At 35.1% G+C, this 19,996-nt stretch overlaps 1 protein-coding gene across 10 annotated transcripts in view; it reads left to right on the forward strand.

Annotated features, from left to right (window-relative positions):
- CDK8 (cyclin dependent kinase 8) overlaps positions 1-18,457 on the forward strand; it is a 161,087-nt gene extending 142,630 nt beyond the window's left edge. For 7 of the 10 annotated variants that reach the window (XM_053563206.1, XM_053563209.1, XM_053563211.1 and 4 more), the window contains 7 exons: positions 5,780-5,923; positions 8,472-8,541; positions 9,914-9,986; positions 13,406-13,503; positions 14,207-14,285; positions 14,408-14,566; positions 17,175-18,457. In XM_053563206.1, the coding sequence (XP_053419181.1) occupies positions 5,780-5,923; positions 8,472-8,541; positions 9,914-9,986; positions 13,406-13,503; positions 14,207-14,285; positions 14,408-14,566; positions 17,175-17,300 (749 nt within the window). In that variant the 3' untranslated portion in view covers positions 17,301-18,457. The remainder of the gene's footprint in view (positions 1-5,779; positions 5,924-8,471; positions 8,542-9,913; positions 9,987-13,405; positions 13,504-14,206; positions 14,286-14,407; positions 14,567-17,174) is intronic. The other 3 variants (XM_053563207.1, XM_053563208.1, XM_053563210.1) reach the window with 3 other exon arrangements.
- Positions 18,458-19,996: the final 1,539 nt, after the last annotated feature.

Below are 19,996 nucleotides of genomic sequence, written 5' to 3' on the forward strand. Positions count from 1 at the left end.
CATTTCATCCTGGCTTTTTCCTTTTTTATTCCTCTGGGTTAGATCTGTTGCTTTCTAGGTCTCATAATTTCATCTCTTATTTTGCTATAGTGTATCCTTTGGAACAGTATTTTGGAGGTAATGTTTCTGATTCCTGTATTTCTGAAAAATGCCTTTATCATACTTGATAGCTTGGCAGGGTTTAAAATTCTAGGTATAAAATAATTTGCTCTCAGAACTTTGATAATATACCCCCACCCCCAATTATCTTCTAGCATCAGTGTTGCTAATGAAGTCTCATGTCAATCTTGTTTGCAGTCATTGCTGGATAACTTGGGTTTTGTTCTTACTGGAAATAAATAAGATTTCTCATCTTCATGTTTTACTGAAATGCTGGTCACTTAATGTGCACATGCATTCTGACCTTCAGAACATCATGAATCTGTGGGGAACTTTTGTGTGTAGTCCTTTGATTTCCTTCTCATGTTTTCTATTTCCCTCTTTTCTAAACTCAGTATACGCCAATGTTAAACTTCTTGAATTGATTATTTATACTGTTTTTCTTTTCATAATTTTTTGTCTGTCTTTTTTATTTCTAAGAACCCCTTCTTGTTCTCTGATAAGCACTTTTTCATAGTATTTTATATTTTTTTATGGAAAAAAACTTCTCAAATATTTGTGAGAACAGTGGTAATGGTGTTTGTAATTTTGCCATAAAAGCTAACAGTTATTAGCTATTTTCTTTATAGACACTTTTCATTTTATGTCTTGATCTTTCTCTTGCATGTGGCAAGTGTTCTTCAACTGTTTGGTGACCCTTATGTGTCTCCCCATATTTAATAAAAACACCACAGGGGAACTTTGGGAGCATAGAGTATAGGGCTCAGAGACCAACAACTTTAGGGTGATCCATCAAAGCATCACCATTCCCAGAGAAAATCCTAAGTGTGGTAGAACAAAGACTTGCCTCTGAAAGCATTCAGAGTCTTCAGAGAGAATCTTCCAGCTGTTGACCCAAGCTTTGTAGACCTGGCAGCCCCAGGGCAATGATGGAGAGTGAGGAGGAGGATCAGCTGTTCAAAACACAGCCTTGTACTTCCAAGTACAAAACCTTCCCAGAATTGTGTAGGACAAATCTGCTTCCCACTCAACAGCAGTACTGTGGACTGAGGCCTTCTCTGAACTTTTTGTCTGCCTTCCATCTTGCAGGTCTCCACATGGCCAGTTTCTTTTTCTCATTCAGACCTTAGTCAAAGTACTACCTCTTCAGAGAGAACTTTCTTAATCACACAGTCTAAAATAGCATCCTCCTTCTCCTGTATTGTCTTCATTGCCTGGAATATTACCTCAAATCCACTAAAGTAGCTTTCACCTAGCTGTTCACCATTATAAATCCATGCCTTTGTGGTATATAGTAAAAGCTCAAAGCTCTTTGTTGAATGAATGAATTAATCTTGTCCCTGACAAGAAGGAAAAGTAGAAATAATTTAAGCTAGCTCTGTTTCTGAATACATGTTATTAGCTAAATAACACACATGGATGTTTTTTGCAGGTGTATTTAAGACACCTACATAAACTAATTATGCTACTCAGCTATATTTTTTCCACCTAGAAAACAAATTTTTAAAAGCAATGTTACTTTTTGGTAAGATATATTAACAGACTATATAAACAAGAAAGTGATTACCTAATCTTAGCTCCTTTTAACTAAATACCTGAGACTTGAATTATTTTAAACTGAGTAAAAGTATACTATTATAGAAGCTTATGACTCTGGTTCATTATTTATTCTTATTTTTCCTAAGAAACTTATGTTTTATTGGGAACATGAAGATTTATGTAATCTGTTATTCACTAGTCCAGTAATTTTAATGTAGGGTATGTGCCACAAAGCTAACTACCAGCAGTTAGAAAGTCAGATTACATTGTTCCAAAGGCTATATAATTTGGGAGAGAAAAGATGTTTATGATTTTCTCCTTCCTTGTTCTTCTCACTAGCATCAAAAATTATTGGGTAACTTTTGGGTAAACTTTCTAAAACTTAGGAAAAGCCAATATTAATGCAAAGTATGGCCTTTACCCTTAAGAGATTTACAATCCAGGCTGGGTGCAGTGGCTCACTCCTATAATCCTAGCACTCTGGGAGGCCAAGGCAGGTGGCTTGTTTGAGCTCTGGAGTTCGAGACCAGGGTGAGCTAGAATGACCTGTGTCTCTAAAAATAGCCAGGCCAGATGTCACGACACTCTACCATAGGTGACAAAGTGATACTATATCTCAAAAAAAAGAGAGAGAGATTTACAATCCAGTTGAAAAGATAGTATGAATAGAATATATGCATAAAATGACTTTGTGATCAGTGAATATAACATAGAGTCACAGTCTTATCTCTCACTCAGGTGGAGAGTGGGGGTGGTGTTCAGGCTAGGCATTTAGTCCTTTAACCTCATTTTTGGAAAATGAAAATTAAGTCTGAGTCATCTTAGATCTCCTTCAACTCCAAAAGTTATCTAGGGGTCTCCTGAGGTAGGGAGATCACAGAGGAAACCAATTTGGGTACAGATGATTGAAAGCAAGGTTAGAGTCATTTCCTCAGCAGTGATGAATCCCCACCCCCACACCAGTGTACACCAACTTGCCCAAAGTCAATCTTGAAGAACACTTTTTTTCTATCAAAACATGGGCTCTAAAAGTTATAATGTAGATTTCTTACCAATTGCTTTTTTCCTTGAGATGGAAATCACACACAAACCATTTTTAATGTTTTTAAAAACAAAAGTAATGAAGTGTAAAATGAAAATGAAACTTCTTTCTCAATTCCAGTCTCTACGGCAAAGTGCCATGCCTCCTTCCCAGAGAAGTATCTTAAAGGTCCAGTAAAATGCTTAACAGAGTCCTCACACCACCATTAAAGCTATTTAGCAAGAACGGCCCTAGCATTTTGACTGTCCTCTTGTATTGTGAGCAGTTGGTAGAATAACCTTTGTAGTGGAACAGACATATAATTTGTTGAATACATTCACATGTTCATTTTACAGCATTTAGAAGGATTAGATCTATTATTGGAATTTGGTGGATTATGTTAAACTAAAGCTACTAAAAAGGAGCAAAACATGGGGTAAAAATCTAATCTGAACATATCAAACTACCCTGTTTCCCCTGAAAATAAGACAGTGTCTTATTTTAAGGTGTGCTCCCAAAGATGCTGTAGGTCTTATTTTCAGGGGACATCTTATCTTTCCTGTAAGTAGGTATTATTTTTGGAGGATGTCTTATTTTTGGAGAAACAGGGTAACATGCCTGACACACACTACAAACACATTTTAGTGCTACAGTCATTTTTTTTGGTTGTACAGAACTGCAAGCTGAATCATTAAACCAAAGAGGAGAAATAATAGTTTAGTAATATTGTAATTGTTTGTTTGTTTGGCTTTGGGGAGAAAGCTGAAAGAATATCAATCCCTAATGAATTATCACTAACATAGTCTTAAAAGTTTTACTATACTATGGACTTTTAAGCTCAAGTATTTGTCTTCAAATAGTTGAATGCCCACTAAATTAGTGCCATTCTATTAAGTGTGAAATATACAATAAAATAAGGAAAATGAGAATTTACTCTTTTATCAAGATAGAAGTTTGCTATTAATATACCTATGGATTAAAACATTACTGAACAAACTTTTTTTCTCCTCAGTTTTTGTATATGTTGTATACGGAGCATGCCGGTTACTATTTACTTTGCCTGGTTAGCTCAGTAGCTACATATGAGCATCACATACTTTGCAAAGTAAATGGAATTTAAGGTTTTTAATTTGAAAAGTCTGTTTTAATTTGAAAAGACAGTTGGAGCAGTCAGGCACGTAGGTGAGTAGGAAGGAGACTTTTCCAAAATATATGGCACAATCTGAAAAAAATAGCTAAGGTAGGAAGGAGAGACTTCTTTGCAAGAATTAAGAATTTGTCTAAAATAGTAGCCTGATCAGCTGACTCAGTTCATGAGTAGTGTCTGGATCAGGATTCTGAAGAAAGGAAGAATGATGAAACTGATAGAGGTAAAATAGAAGATACAAAGGAAGATGTTACTAGGGCAGGGTTAAGCAAAGGGTCCACAAACTATTTTTCCCTACTTACCTGATTTTTTATTTTAAAAGCAGTAAAGTTATTCTCATCTTTCTTTGCATATTTTATTTTCTTCTTTAGAATTTTTAATAGCTAACCAAATTGTTATAGTGTCTCTTGAATATACTATGAGTAGAGGTTTAAATGTGCAAAATGATTCATCATCTCTTTTTGTGATCTACTTAGCTTGCGTATATGATCATTGATTATCAAGGGTCAGATTTACCTGAGATGCCTATATAAAAAGAACAATCATAAAGTAATTAATTTTTATATTTACATTCTGAGGATAAAAACAAAATACTTTGGCCTATATTTCTTGATGAGACTTTCCCATATAGTTGTATTGGCTACACTTGGTTCTTTGATATGCAAATATGATGTCATTTTAAAAAATCGCTCCCTTATAGTCAAAAGTGTGAGTATTTAAATAAATAGGTGATTAACCTGTTACTTTGAAATACAAATGTGGTAATTTCACATGATATTAAATATCTATGTTCCAATTTTAAAGTTCAGGTATTCTCACTTATAAATAACATTTTTTCTATTTCCTTTTTAAGTGATAGTTTATTAACATACCTAAACAATCAGCTTTAATAACATAGTAATTTTTATTTGTCCCCATCAGTATTTACATTTGTCATAGATATTGGTTAGATAAATAAAAAACAACTTATTGAGGGTTTGCTGTGTGCACACCATTGTACTTACTGTCGGGAAATAATGTTGCCAAGTTAGGGATTTGTTAAGGATAGAATTGGAATATTTTCAGCTTTAAATTCTAAATTGGCATAGAGATCTTACCTTTATAAATAGTTCTATTGAATTGCGAGGTTAATGTGAATGAAAGTATATCTATGTTTTGTGGATAAAGGGAATTTACTTTGTTGTTTCCAGAGAAATCCATTAGCCTGGCTTTTATAAATAATGTTTATAAATTTATAGCCATTCTAAATGTAGTATTTTGCTGCCAGTAATCTTGTCCTTTTTATTAAATACTGAAATTTACAAAATCTAACACTCCTGTAGCATAAAGAAACACTTTAAAAGAAAAACTGTAAAAGTAGAAATGCTGTTTCATTAGACTGTTTGAGGTGAGGCATTGGCTCTTGTAATAGCACCTTGTTAATTATTGCTAACATAAGAGGATAATTATTAGACTTTAAAAATTTTCAAGTAAATTAGATAAAAAATTATTTTGTCACAAAAATTTATGCTGATTGTTTTTGGCGAGTGTTCAGTTTCATAGGCTATTTGGGTTTTCTGTTTACTTTTTGTTCAGTTTTCTTTGTTTGCGGTTCCCATGCTCCATATGCAGCTTTGTATGTATTTCATAGAAAAGGTAATGTTTGGGCCATTTCAAATTTGCCAAATTTCTAACTAATAACTTTAATTAGGTATAGGATGAAGCGACTGAGTGGGCTGGAGGTATAATAGGAAACAATAAGTTAGGGTGGGTGGCGTGGGAGTATATATTTACAAACAATGTTTTGTGAGTTTAGTAATCATAATTGCTTAGGAATTAATATGACATTAGGGAAAGAAGAAAAGAAAAAAAACACTCCCCACCAAAATAAAAATGTATTTTCTTTTGGAAAGAACCACTTTATTTTCCTCCTTTCTTTTTCTTTTTTCCTTGCCTTTTTTTCTTTTCTTTTTTTTTTTTTTTTCTTTTTAAAGATATTTGGGCTATAGGGTGTATATTTGCAGAACTACTAACGTCAGAACCAATATTTCACTGTCGACAAGAGGACATCAAAACTAGTAATCCTTATCACCATGACCAGCTGGACAGAATATTCAATGTAATGGGATTTCCTGCAGGTACACATTATGTTTTTGTTTTTGTTTTTGTTTTTAAATCACTGTTGTTTGAACTTAGATGTCTTCACTGGAAAGATGTATGCTTTTAGTTGATAAAAGCTACTATTACTCAATTCTTTGTTACTATCCATAGAAATGTCAGCAAAATTCACATCTTAGTATAAAAATATTTGTGAATTTCTTGAATACAAGGACTGTATTTTTCTTTCATTTTGTTTTGCTTTTTTTTGTTCTTTGATGTTTGAAATGAAAAAAAAATGCAATATCTGTATTAAAAACATGCCCTTAGTTCTTACCAGTATAAACTATAAATAAAATGCAGTAGTAGGAATTTTTTTCTGGGAGCACATATAATACTGTCCCTATTTGGCATTTGAATACCGATTTGAAACATTATTTAGGGCACTCTACAGAAACACATTATATTGAATAATAGCATTTTTGCTGTATAACCCTTGTTAATAAGAACATTCTTTTAAGCGTTCTGTTAAGAACAGTCAAAATGTGGGTGAAAGTTATAGCACTCCAGGTGAGCTGGCCCACTGTTCTGCAACAGGGAAACAGTTTACAGGTGTCCCATTCCTGGCATTAGTTATCTCCCGCTATATCTCAGTCCCTAGTTACACTACAGAGTGGTAGTTCATCAGTTACAAGAACTTCCCAGAGGTCCAGAATAATGAGAGTTTGTTTAAAATACCTAAATAATTGTTGTTAGTCAAGTATTAAATAGAAATTGTTTCTCGTTAGAAATATTTCTCATGACACCATAATTCAAGACAATTATAGATATATCTGAGATTTTTAATTCTGTATTCCCTTTTAGAGGTGTTAATTATCCATAAATCCAGAATAACTATACAAATACTACCTTTCTAAAAAATTGCTCAACAGTCTTAGGAGGAGCACTTTTTGTGATGGCAGTTTCATTTATTCACTAAATATTTGAGTTCCTGCCATGTGCCGGATACTATCTTAAGAAAAACACATTGATCATGTAATTCTTGCTGTCGGGGTGTTTACATTGTACTGCTATAAGTAGAATGTTTAAAAAATAGATATGGTTTGAATAGATAGTGAAGAATGACCTTTTCTTCCTGATTTCTGAATGTGGCCATTTCTGAAGCCCACAGGGAAAAAGAGACGTAGTTTTATGAGGGGTTGAATGTGGTGGGGTCCTCTAGGAAGTGATGCTTAATGTGTGATTCAACAGTTAGAGTAGGCTCAGTTTCCCATCCAACTACTAACCAGGCCTGACCCTGCTTAGCTTCCAAGATCATGTGTGTTCAGGGTGGTATGGGTGTAGACAAGGGTAGGCACAGTTTATAAGGAACCCTCAAAAGCAGGCAGCAGAGGTTAAGTTTTACATGCTAAAGATTAAGAAGCCACGATAAGTTCTTGAGTTGCAGAAACATGATTTATTTACATTACATTTTATAAAAATGAGTAAGACAGTGGTAGGTAAAAATCAATCTAAAAGAGGTAACTGAAATCAGACAAATCTGCTTGCAATAGCAATGCTACAGACATGAAGTGATAATAAGGACAGAGAATAAAGAACAGATATTAATCTTTCATAGGAACTGTGTAATTAAGGTAAGAATAAAAGATTATCTCAAGATTTCTAACTTGAAAAATTGAAGAGATAGAGAAATTGGAACAAGGACACAGTTCAGAAGAAAATTTCATTTAGGAGTATCCATCTAGTTTACAATACAGGATGTCTTTGGACAATAGTTAGCAAATAATTTCACAAGTAGGTTCAAAGGAAAGCAAACCTCTAAAAGTCATTTAAAAGCTAAAGGTGCAGTTAAGTTACCTGCAACAGTGCTGTGCATCTAGTAGACTCTCAGTGAAAGCCACTGGTAGTGATGGTTATCTACCATGTATTATTTGCAACTCTAAGTTGAGTAAAACATTTTGTACTTAATGTATTTAGTAAGTAGCTGGAGTTGCTTTGGGCAATGTTATTAAGATTAGCCAAGGTACCAAGTGACTTATTAATATACTAGCTATTTCATATCCTGTTTTACTGCTAACAGTTACTACTGTTTACATTGATTGCTGAAGTAAATAAATATATTTAATAAGGTGAAAAGAGGGCCATAACATAAAAAGTGCGACTTAAAGTCATGGAAGGGAAAGATCTTAGATTTCTCATTGAAGAGATTGGTGTTAATTTAACCAAGAAATTTGGAGGTTAAATAGAGGGGAAATAAGTGGTTTTACTAATAGAACTATTTAATTATAGAAATAGAAATATGTACTACTGTATTCCCTTCTAGTGATAGAAATTGAGGTAGCTTATAGTAAAGCAGATAGGAATTAAACAGTTTAAAATGAAAAAGATAAACAGATATGTAAATCTATATAAGAGATAAGGAATTATATTTATGATTCAAGTTGTTTACTGTAGCTGAGCATTTATTTGAAGTCTGAGCTTTCATGGAAGTTAGAAAGTATAGGAAATAGAAAAATAATGGTAAGCTTTTTAAAATTTTTTGAGAACAGTAGCCTAGGTAACATAAAAACTTATCAATGTGTTTCACAGACAAAGATTGGGAAGATATAAAAAAGATGCCCGAACATTCAACATTAATGAAAGATTTCAGAAGAACTACGTAAGTTGGAAAGAAAATAAGACCGTTTATTGATTCTTGCTTTCTCAGAATACTCAGTACGAGATTGAATATTCAACATAATACAATAGTCAACTTAAAAATTAAGATGGCTCGGCACCCATAGCACAGTGGTTACAGCGCCAGCCACATACACCAAGGGAGCAGGTTCAAACCAGGCCCGGGCGAGCTAAACAGCAGATAAACAACTGCAACAAAAAAACAACCAGGCATTGTGGTGGGCACCTATAGTCCCAGCTACTTGGGAGGCTAAGGCAAGAGAATCGCTTAAGCCCAAGAGTTGGAGGTTGCTATGAGCTGTGACGCCATGGCACTCTACTGAGGGTGACATAGTGAGACTCTGTCTCCAAAAAAAAAAAGATTAATAAGTAATCTTATTGTTTAAGTATCTGTATTGTTTAAACAAGTAATCTTTACTTGTTTAAAATATTTCATGATGGGCATCTTCATTCTAAAGATACTTCAATTATATAAGGAAGGTGACTAATATTAGCAGCTGATTTGGATATAAGAAAAACATGAATTCTTTTTTTCCATATTTACTTCTTTATGGAAGGTAGAATTAAGTGGGAAGTATTATGGCTGAAGAAATAAGAGACTAAAATAAATAAACCTTGCTAATAGCCACTTATCCACTGACCTAGGTTATATGAGAGAAAAATGAATACTTCATTTATTTACATATGCAGGGTTAAGAATTAGGGGAGTACAGTTTATAGACTTAGCAACAAATATATCTTAAACTTCTTAGTAAGGCTGAGTTAAATTTTTGACTGAGGTGTTATTTAAAATAATTGTTAAATTATTGTTAAAATACAATTTATGTGAAAAAAGCTATTCAGGGCTCGGCACCCATAGCTCAGCGAGTAGGGTGCCGGCCACTTACATTGAGGCTGGTGGGTTTGAGCCTAGCCCAGACCTGCTAAATAATAACAACTGAAACCAAAAATAGTCGGGTGTTGTGGTGGGTGCCTGTAGTCCCAGCTACTTGGGAGGCTGAGGCAAGATAATTGCTTAAGCCCAAGAGTTTGAGGTTGCTTTGAGCTGTGACTCCACAGCATGCTACCAAGGGCGACATAGTGACACTCTGTCTCAAAGAAAAAAAAAAAGCTATTCAGTGTCTGTTATTCATGAAATTATCTTACATTTAATCACCAGTACCCATTCAAAAGTGACTATTGTGGATGTTGAATTAAATATAAAATTGACGTAATAGTATTCTTTTTGTGCTGATCATACTATTTTCAACATATATTTTATATCAGTTATGATCAAAATAATTCTGTTTGGAAGAACTTTGATGCAAAATTAACCTCAAATCTAATATAGATATTTCATAGTATTTCTCTTTCAGGTATACCAACTGCAGCCTTATCAAGTATATGGAAAAACATAAAGTTAAACCAGATAGTAAAGCATTCCACTTGGTAAGCTTTAGGTAACAGTACTAATGAAGTGTATTTATTTTCTAATTTTCTAACCCAATCTAAGGCTTTCTGATTACTTAGCACTCATAAAAGTACTTTAATGGTAAATGCAGAGATTTTATTGGTATGTATCAGTAAAAACATCACAATACAGTAGAACCTCTGTAAATTGACTACTCAAGGGACTTGTAACCAACTAGTCCATATACAGAGGTTGTCAACATAAGGAACTAGACCTACTGTACTGATACTACACATGCTTCATATCTGGTCTGTGAAAATTAGGCCAACTTCAGGTGGTCAACTATGGAGGTTCTACTGTATATGCATTTCCAGACCCATATTATAGTTCAACAGACTAATGTTTGGTCAGATTATATTTTCCAAAGGTAGTGATTATAACAAGTCTGTCAAAAACCTTTTTAAAATTACCCTCTCTATTTTTCATTGGTTATGTTAAAATTTCAAAGAAGTATCAAGAAGAAAACAATCCCACCATTCAGAAATAATTTTTGTAGAGCTAATTATATTGTATTTCAATTTTTTGAGAGTTTGTTTATAACATTCTTAAGTCTCAAAATAACTCTTATAATCTTGAGTATTAGAAGTCTTTCAGTGAAGGTATATGTTATTTGCTTTTTCTAGGAGAGCGTGAAAGATGCTGTATTTATCAGTGTGTAGTGGAAAAATGATTCGACCTAGAATTTAAATGAATTAATTTATTAGGATAGTTTATGATGGGATTATATTCAATTATTGTCAAATTAAATTTGTTTATAATAAAATTTTTATTACAACACTATAGTAAGTGTGTTTTTTAGCTCTATGTTTTCAAAAAAGGTTTGTAATACATAAAGGGGAGATTTTAGCTGGGTACGGTGGTGTACACCTGTAATCCCAGCACTTTGGGAGGCCCAGGTGGGACGATAGCTTGAGCCTAGGAGTTAAACACCATCTGGAGTAACGTATGAAAGCCTATCTCTACAAAAAATTTATAGAATTAGCCAGGCATCATGGCACAAGCCCGTAGTCCTAGCTACTCTGAAAGCTGAAGCAAGGGAGAACACTTGAGCTGAGGAGTTCAAGGCTACACTTAGCTAGCTATGACTGTGCTACTGTACTCCAGCCTGGATAACAGCAAGATCTCATTTCTAAAGAAATGGGATGAATATGGGGAAATAGGTTGTGTTTTGCTTGCCTTGAAATTATTTAATACTTAATACTAAGTATTCTTAGATGAGAATTTTCTTAAGTAAGGAGTTACTTTCCTTTATTATAACCAGGCCACATGGCAAACATTCCTCTATTTCTGCTCTTTTTTCTCCCTCTATTGCTTCTGCTGCTTCTTCTATATCTTCTACTTACTGTGTCATGTTATATTTTATATCATCTATTTCATATTTTATTAGATATTTAAAAGCAATGATAAAACTGTCATATTATCATACAAGGTATTAACCAAATGATGGTTTATTATACTGTGCTTACCACAGGACCCAAATTGAAAGGTTAAGTCAAAATTATGGGCTTATTTATTCCTTTTTTTTTTTTTTTGTTGAGACAGGGTCCCACCCTATGCCCCTGAGCAGAGTGCAGTGGGCGTGGTAGCTCACCACAACCTCAGACTCGGGCTGCGGGCACCCCGCTGCCTCAGCCTCCGTAAGCCGCTGGGATTACAGGCGCTCGCCGCGGCGCCCAGCTGGGTTTTTCCTTTTTTTTTTCCTTTTTTTTCACGAGTCGGGGTCTCACTGTCGCTCAGGCGAGTCTCGAACTCCTGAGCACAAGCTATTCTCCCTCCTCAGCCTTCCACAGTGCTGGGATTACAGGCGTGAGCCACCGCGCCCGGCGGGGCTTAATTATTCTAAGAAAATAATGATAGTGGGGTAAACTAAAAAGTCATGATTTAGGGGAATTATACCCGCCCCATTCCCTGCTACTCATTACAGTATGAGATGATTCTCCCTATCATTACCACTACAACTAGGGATACACCTTCCTTGTACCTTATTTGCTTTTTCTTACTAGACTGACCTTAATTGTTGATAATCTTGGGTGGTCCCATTTGAAAGCTCTGTTATAATTCCATTAAAATTGTTGGGTATTTTAAATAGCATATCCAAGCTTTTCCTTTCAACTCTAAAAACAAAATTGTGATTTCACTGAAATAGCAGATCATTAAAACCAAATTTGAATCTCATCTGTCTAGCATTTTATCTTCATTTTAAAATATTTTATGTCTTTTTAGCCTCTAAAATTTATCATCTCCCTTAAGCTTAATGTGTCTTTTAGTTCATTAATTCTGTAGTGAGATCCCAGTGCAACAGCATAGCAACGCCTGGAGCCTGTTAGAAATGCAAGTTCTTAGGCTGCTGCCCACACCGACCAATAAGAAACCCCATGAGTAGGACGTAGCAGTTTAAGAACTCGTCCAAGTGATTCTGACACATGCTAAAGTCTGAAAACCACTGTGTTAGATCAGGGTACAAACTAAAAGACCACAACATAATCTCCTAAAAGCACATATTAGAATCAAATATTCTGGTTCATAAAGCCTTCAGTGTACTATGTTTTAACTAAAAAATACTGAATCTTCACGTTAGTGTAAAATTTCCGTATATAGTAAAAGTAATAATAATAACTAGCATTTACATAGTGATTTCTTTTTGCCAGGCACCATTATAATTATTTTTCATATATTCATTTAATATTGAAAACAAATTTGTGATAATAGATAGTATTTTTAATCTCTTTTTTGACAGATGAGTTAAAAAACTTGCCTGGTGTCACTCAACTAAGAAATGTTGAGTCGGAATTTGGACCAAGCTATCTACTTCCAGAGTCTCGGCTCATAATCACAACTCTGTACTTTACAAGTTGTGAATCACAATTTTTATTTACTAGTGCAGCACTGTGCAATACAACTTTCTGTCACAATCTGTCTGCACTATCTAGGAGGGTGGTCACCAACCACATCTGGCTCTTGAGCTCTTGAAATGTATCTGGTATCACTTTTAATTAATTTGAATCTGAATTGGAATTGTTACATGTGACTAGCATCTTATTTGTGTTGCAACAGTTTTTCCCCTTAATAGAAAAAGAGTAGAAAATATAAGAGTTTTAGTCTTGTTCTAAATTAGATAAAGCAATTAAGATATTGTAGAAGGAGGAGAAGAGTTATTGGTTTAGATTCAGAAGACATAAGTTTAGTTAATATGTGATACTCAAGTGAGATAATGAATGTTAGAATGAATGTGAATTACTATATGAAATTTAGTAATTAGGGGGTTTGTTAATTTAGGGACATTAAATACCCTCTAAATTGTGGTGGTATTCATCAAAAAATATACTACCTTCATATATGTACTAAAAGGTTAACTATGAGAAGTATTGCAGTAATGTTTTTTTATTTATATTTTCAGCTTCAGAAATTGCTTACAATGGACCCAATAAAGCGAATTACCTCAGAACAGGCTATGCAGGATCCGTATTTCTTAGAAGACCCACTTCCTACATCAGAGTAAGTAATCTACTTATTAACTCACTAGCATGGAATTTTTGGAGCATGCTTTCGTTTAATTGTTAACTCTAAGTTGCCACACTTACTTGGGGAACCAAGCACAAAATGAGCTCTGCTGATTGAAGTGTCATTTTAGGGCCTTTGTGGTTAAGAGGCATTTCTCTTCATCTCTAGCTTTATGAAATGTCTATCACGTTAGTTTCAGCAGTAATCCAGTAACTCGGTGACAGGTTGATTATGCATACGGGAGCTCCTTCAGACACAGTAAGATTGCTTGCTGCTTGCACTAACATTTTGTGTTCCAAAATTGCTAAGACCATTCCCAAATGAATGTGCATTCTCTGTACCAGAGAGTGAAACAAAAATTATCTTTGAATAGTGGCACATATTTCAGCTGAAATCTACATTTTGGTTATATATAGTAATAAAAGAATAATCCTGGGATAAAAGAAAGCTGAATCATATTAGATGATTATTGATTATTTTTATATAATGAAAGGCCCTTAAATGGCCTGTTGTAACCAGTGTCACTGGTTACAGAGAAAAGATTCATTGTTATCACAGTTGCGTGAAAGGTGCTTTATGTTTGCAAATATGGAGACAGAGTTCATCTTAGACGATTAAAATGAAAATTGCCTAAATGAAACATTGGAGACATTGATTAGCCTGCTAGAAATTGTATTTCTGTTTTTCTCGCAATCAGTGTTTTTGCCGGTTGTCAAATCCCTTACCCCAAACGAGAATTTTTAACAGAAGAAGAACCTGATGACAAAGGAGACAAAGTAAGTATTAAAGTACAGTTGGCAGCTTCTTGTTTTATGAATGCTTCCAGAATATTTTCCTGTATGGATATATTTTGTTCTCCATCTGAGCTGAACTTTATTTTTTTGTTTAACCAATTGAGAAGAACCAGCAGCAGCAACAGGGCAATAACCACACTAATGGAACTGGTCACCCAGGGAATCAAGACAGCAGTCATACACAGGGACCCCCGTTGAAAAAAGTGAGAGTTGTTCCTCCTACCACTACCTCAGGTGGACTAATCATGACCTCAGACTATCAGGTATTTCCAAGTTTATTCTGTACTGACCCTGCCATGCTGGTGTTTGCAATGCCGTTGAGAAATACAGATCTCTATGTTCCTGGGGAAATACATTTGACATGAAATGTTATTGGCATGGAAAAATAAATTGACAATGGTATAGTAGGAAGGGTTTAGACCAGGCGTTCTCAAACTTTTTAAACAGAGGGCCAATTCACTGTCTCTCAGACCGTCGGAGGGCTGGACTATAGTTTAAAAAAAAAACTATGAACAAATTCCTATGCACACTGCACATATCTTATTTTGAAGTAAAAAAACAAAACGGGAACAAATATAATCACACCGCCTCATGTGGCCCACGGGCCACAGTTTGAGGACCCCTGGTTGAGCCAAAAAGACTTGGAATGATCAAATATAAATTATGCCATTTGTTAGCTGTGTGATGTTGGGCAAGTCATATAACATCTCTTGGCTTTAGTTTTTTCATCTGTGAAATGAGTTAGTAAAATACATAGCTTGTAATTGTCAGATTAGTCATGATATGTCTTAGCTCCTGGCTTATAGTAGGAGCTCAACAGATGATTGTTGTCTTAAAGCTATACCATAGTGCTTAAGAACCTAGGCTTTCAAATCCCATCCTGGTCATTGACTTCTGTGTAACTTGAGTGGTAATTCAAACATTCTCAGTTCCCCTGTTAGTAGAATATGGATAAAGATAAATGTGAAGTTGTAGTTAAAATTAAATGAGATAATGTATGCAGAGTCACAGTGGCTAGCCTGACATAAACACGTAATAAATAATACCAATTACTTTTATCATTTTTATTACTATTATCACATTAAAATTCTTAGTAGCATTCACAGTATTTAGTAAGCTTTTCTTAGGTAATGGTAGTACTCGTTATGCTATAATCATAACAACTTATTGAGTACTTACCGTGTGCCACCTTCTATACTAAATGTGAAACATACATTATTAATTCCCTTGATCATTGTGCTAACTTGGGGAAGTAATTGCCATCTCAGGAAACTCAGCCTCCTAGATGTTAGGTAACTTGCACATGGTCACCCAGACTATGCCAGTTGCAGACCCAGACTCAGATCTGCTCCCTGTCTGCTATGGATCCTACCATGTGACACTGTCAGTTCCTTTGTGGAAAGATCTGCTTTGAAAATTTATTGTAAAACACCTGCATATCTCTTCTGCTTTTTCTAATCATAGAAACCCAACTAAATTGGGTTTTCATGTGGAAGGATACTGAAAATCTGACAAATTAGAATTATTTACTTACCAAAAAGAAAAGAGATCTTATGAAACTAATAAGGTCCCCAGTGCCCATTCTTGTACTTCAAGAATTAGATATTAACGCATTGCTTTGGGTTAAGGGAGAAGTCTATCCTGTTATACCACAGAAATCATTGTCTGAGTAGTAATTCTCTTCCAGTTAGCCGAACAAGGAAATCAAGGACAGACATCTGTGGGAGTCAATGTTTGTTCCAACATCATTTTTTTCCCTATCTGAATGGGAAGTGTGTATCTCTGTCTGGCTCACAAGCGTGTTTGCATACTAAGGTGACAGCATCCTTAGAATGAAGCAGAGTCGTGCTCTGACCTTTGCTCTGAAGCCACGAATGTGATGTTGTACTGCTTTGCTGGCGTTATTGTTGCAGTTGGGTTTTGTGCATAATTTTAAAAATAATATTTCTGACTATAGTCTTATAAGTCCACTGTTTTTTAAATGTTATTTCTGCTAGGGTTGGTAAAATTTTAAATTATATATGTCTTGCTAAATATTCTTTGAAAGAGAAAAGTAATAAATTATAGTAAATCTTTTATAGTGTTTATCTTAGGAGCAAATAGTATGAGAGAGATACAGAAATAGAAATAATAATAATGATATAACATCAAAATTAAAGCATTCTAGACTCTCACTGTTCTGCCTCTTTGTGCCATTTTTAGAATTTAGATTACCACTTTTATGTTTCTGTGATTATATATTGTATATAAACTTGTATCAGAAACTAAGATTCAATAATTTCAAGGGAATAAAAATGTGTTAATGCCATAGAAATGGATCCTGTGGTGCCTTTTCTTATCATATTCATTTGTATTCAGTCATGTGTGTGTTGGGTTTTCTATTGCAGAAATGAGCATGTAAATTAGCTTCGAATTTCTTAATGTGTACATCAAGTTGTTATGTAAACCTCACAAGTAAATTATTCACTCTTTCCCAAGTAGATACAAAGCAGCATAAAATTGGGTTGCTGCCCTAGAAACAAAAGCAAATGTATTTGTACAGCATAGTAATAATACTCAGTATTATTTACTAGCAATACTTATGACATTCCTAAAGAAAAGTTGATGTTAAAGATCTAGGTTTTCTGGGGCAGCGCCTAATGGCTCAAGGAGTAGGGCATCAGCCCCATATGCCCAAGGTGGCAGATTCAAACCCGACCCCGGCCAAAAACTGCAAAAAAAAATCTAGGTTTTTTAATTTTTAATTCTTAACTAGTACACAGCACAAAAACTGTACAGACACTTGAATACATACAAGTTTTGCTGCTTAAGATAGAGCTGCTCAATCCCAAACAGAACCTGAATCACTCTTCTCTCTCGTCTCCTTTCCAGCGTTCCAATCCACATGCTGCCTATCCCAACCCTGGACCAAGCACATCACAGCCGCAGAGCAGCATGGGATACTCAACTACCTCCCAGCAGCCTCCACAGTACTCACATCAGACACATCGGTACTGAGCTGCATCTGAATCTTGTCAATGCACTGTTGCGAATGCTGCAGGGCTGACTGTGCAGCTCTCTGCAGGAACCTGGTATGGGCCATGAGAATGTACTGTACAACCACATCTTCAAAATGTCCAGTAGCCAAGTTCCACCACTTTTCACAGATTGGGGTAGTGGCTTCCAAGTTGTACCTATTTTGGAGTTAGACTTGAAAAGAAAGTGCTAGCACAGTTTGTGTTGTGGATTTGCTACTTCCATAGTTTACTTGACATGGTTCAGACTGACCAATGCATTTTTTTCAGTGACAGTCTGTAGCAGTTGAAGCTGTGAAATGTGCTAGGGGCAAGCATTTGTTGTTGTATGTGGTGAATTCTTTCAGTGTAACAACATTATCTGACCAATAGTACACACAGACACAAAGTTTAACTGGTACTTGAAACATACAGTATATGTTAACTCAACGAAATAACCAAGACTCAAAATGAGATTATTTTGGTACACCTTTCTTTTTAGTGTCTTATCAGTGGATTGATTATTTTCTACATTAATCAGTGTTTTTTGACCAAGAATATTGCTTGGATTTTTTGAAAGTACAAAAAGCCACATAGTTTTTCCAGAAAGGTTTCAAAATTCCCAAAGATTAATTTCCAATTTATAAGTTTGCTTTTATTTTCAATCTGTGACTTGACTGGTATTAAAGCTGCTATTTGATAGTAATTGAATATGTTGTCATTGATATAAACATGTTTGGTTCAGCAAACAAACTGAAATGATTGTCATAGACAGTGTTTTATTTTTCCTGTTGGTGTTGCTGATTTGTGAGCATGCTTTAAGATGAAAAAAGCATGAATGGTAACTTCTTTAAAGAGGTGCGGCATCCAATTCAGATATTTTGTCCTGATTTTAAAGCTGGTTGGTATAGTGCTATTAAAATTTTGTTCAGTTAATTTTCTTTATTAAAACTCGTTCGCACGTTGTGTAGGGTGCCCTTACTTCAGCAAAGGAGGAGTAGGAGAGCCTTAGAATTTTTGAGGAAAAAAAAACCTATAACATACAATGTACTGTATCAAACTATTTTACATGAATGACACAAGTATTCTGAATAAAAAAAATAATTGAACATTGTTAAAAACAAGGTGTTATGTAATAAATTTATTTTTCATAAATCAAAATATGGGGTCAGCTGTATTTTTTTATATATACAAAGAGGGTTTTTAGTTTTAATTTTAAAATGTGCCTTGCCAAGTGGCCTCTTAATGAATCTCTTTAGTTTTCATGTTCTGCCTCCATAATGGAGTAATGACTTAAGTCTTATATATTTGTTTTTCTATTACACTTAGTACTGTAATGTAAGATATGAAATACAGACACCTTTCTAATTGAAAGATATATTATCATAGGCCTTCAATCTCTGGAATAATGCTTAATCTATTCTGTGTTATGCTGAGAAGGATTTGTCTATTTGATCCCGAGTCATTCTTTTTCCTCCTCTTTCACAAAATACAGATGATTTCAAAGAAATTAACATTCTTTTTTTCTTAAAAACTCAACTCTTTCATATAAAAACCTTTCTAAAACATTTTAAGAACTAAGGAATCTTAGCACTGATAGGTCTCATCTTAGCAGTAAGGATAATTTTTAGGAGCTGAATTCATGTTTCCATTTTAAGTCCTCCCACCCTAGTTCTTTGACATGATATGGAGCTTCCCTGGGACCACAAACTTGAGTCAAAGCCCGCCACAAGTCTGGTTTCTGTCTGTCTCACTTCTTACCGTGCCTTCCTATTTCCCTTCCACTCAAATTGTCTTCTAGTTTTTCTCCCTGCCTTTTATGGTGTAGTTTTCAAGCTTAGTGGATATGAGCGTTTTCCTCCCTTCACTGGCCAGTCCCAGAGGTTGACTCAGTAGAGTTAGGATGAAACATGAAAACTCATTTTTAACAAGCTCCTCAGTTGGTTCTGATGCAGTAGTCTGAGGAATATATGTTACAAAAAATAGCATGCGCTCACTTCCAAGGTTCAAAGATAGAATAAACAGTGGCAGGTAAGTGGTGTGGAGAGAAGGCTGCTCTAAGGACAGCCCATCTCTGCATCCTACATGCATTTCCAAAAGCAAATCACATTATGACAAGTTCCACTCTAAATGTCCAAAAGCCCGAAGGCTTCATTTCTCTATTTCTCTATCTTTGCCCATCTCTAAGTGAGTCTGTCAATCTCATTTCATTAAACATAGTGATCATCAAATTTACATATCCAGCCTTTCTCCCTGAGCACCTGGTTCCTAAATTTAATTACATCTGTGACAAATAACATTCATATGCACATATCGGTCATCATTCTCTATCCCATTCCCCTCCTTTTTTCCAGGTGGCACTTACCACTTGACCAGTGATCTCTGTTTGCCACTCTTCTGTTTCTTCCTGTTACAGTGGAAGCTCGCTGAGAGCAGGGGTTCTGTTCTACCTCAGATCTCACTTCTTGATCTGCATTTGCTCCTTAGGTAATGTCATCAGGCTTGTGACTTTGGTAGGCTGATGACTCCCAGATTTCCTATTCAGAACTTCTGTCCTGTCTGGCTCATTCCTACTCATTATCTAGATGGGGTGCTTCTGGGCCTAGAAGTGAGTGGGCACCTGCCCTTCCAGCTGGCTAGGACAGGCAACAACTCAAGCACCTCCTCTCCCACACAACTTACATCCTGTCCATTTACAGA

Source organism: Nycticebus coucang, chromosome 15 (genome assembly GCF_027406575.1).
Source record: "Nycticebus coucang isolate mNycCou1 chromosome 15, mNycCou1.pri, whole genome shotgun sequence".
Taxonomy (NCBI): Eukaryota; Metazoa; Chordata; class Mammalia; order Primates; family Lorisidae; genus Nycticebus; species Nycticebus coucang.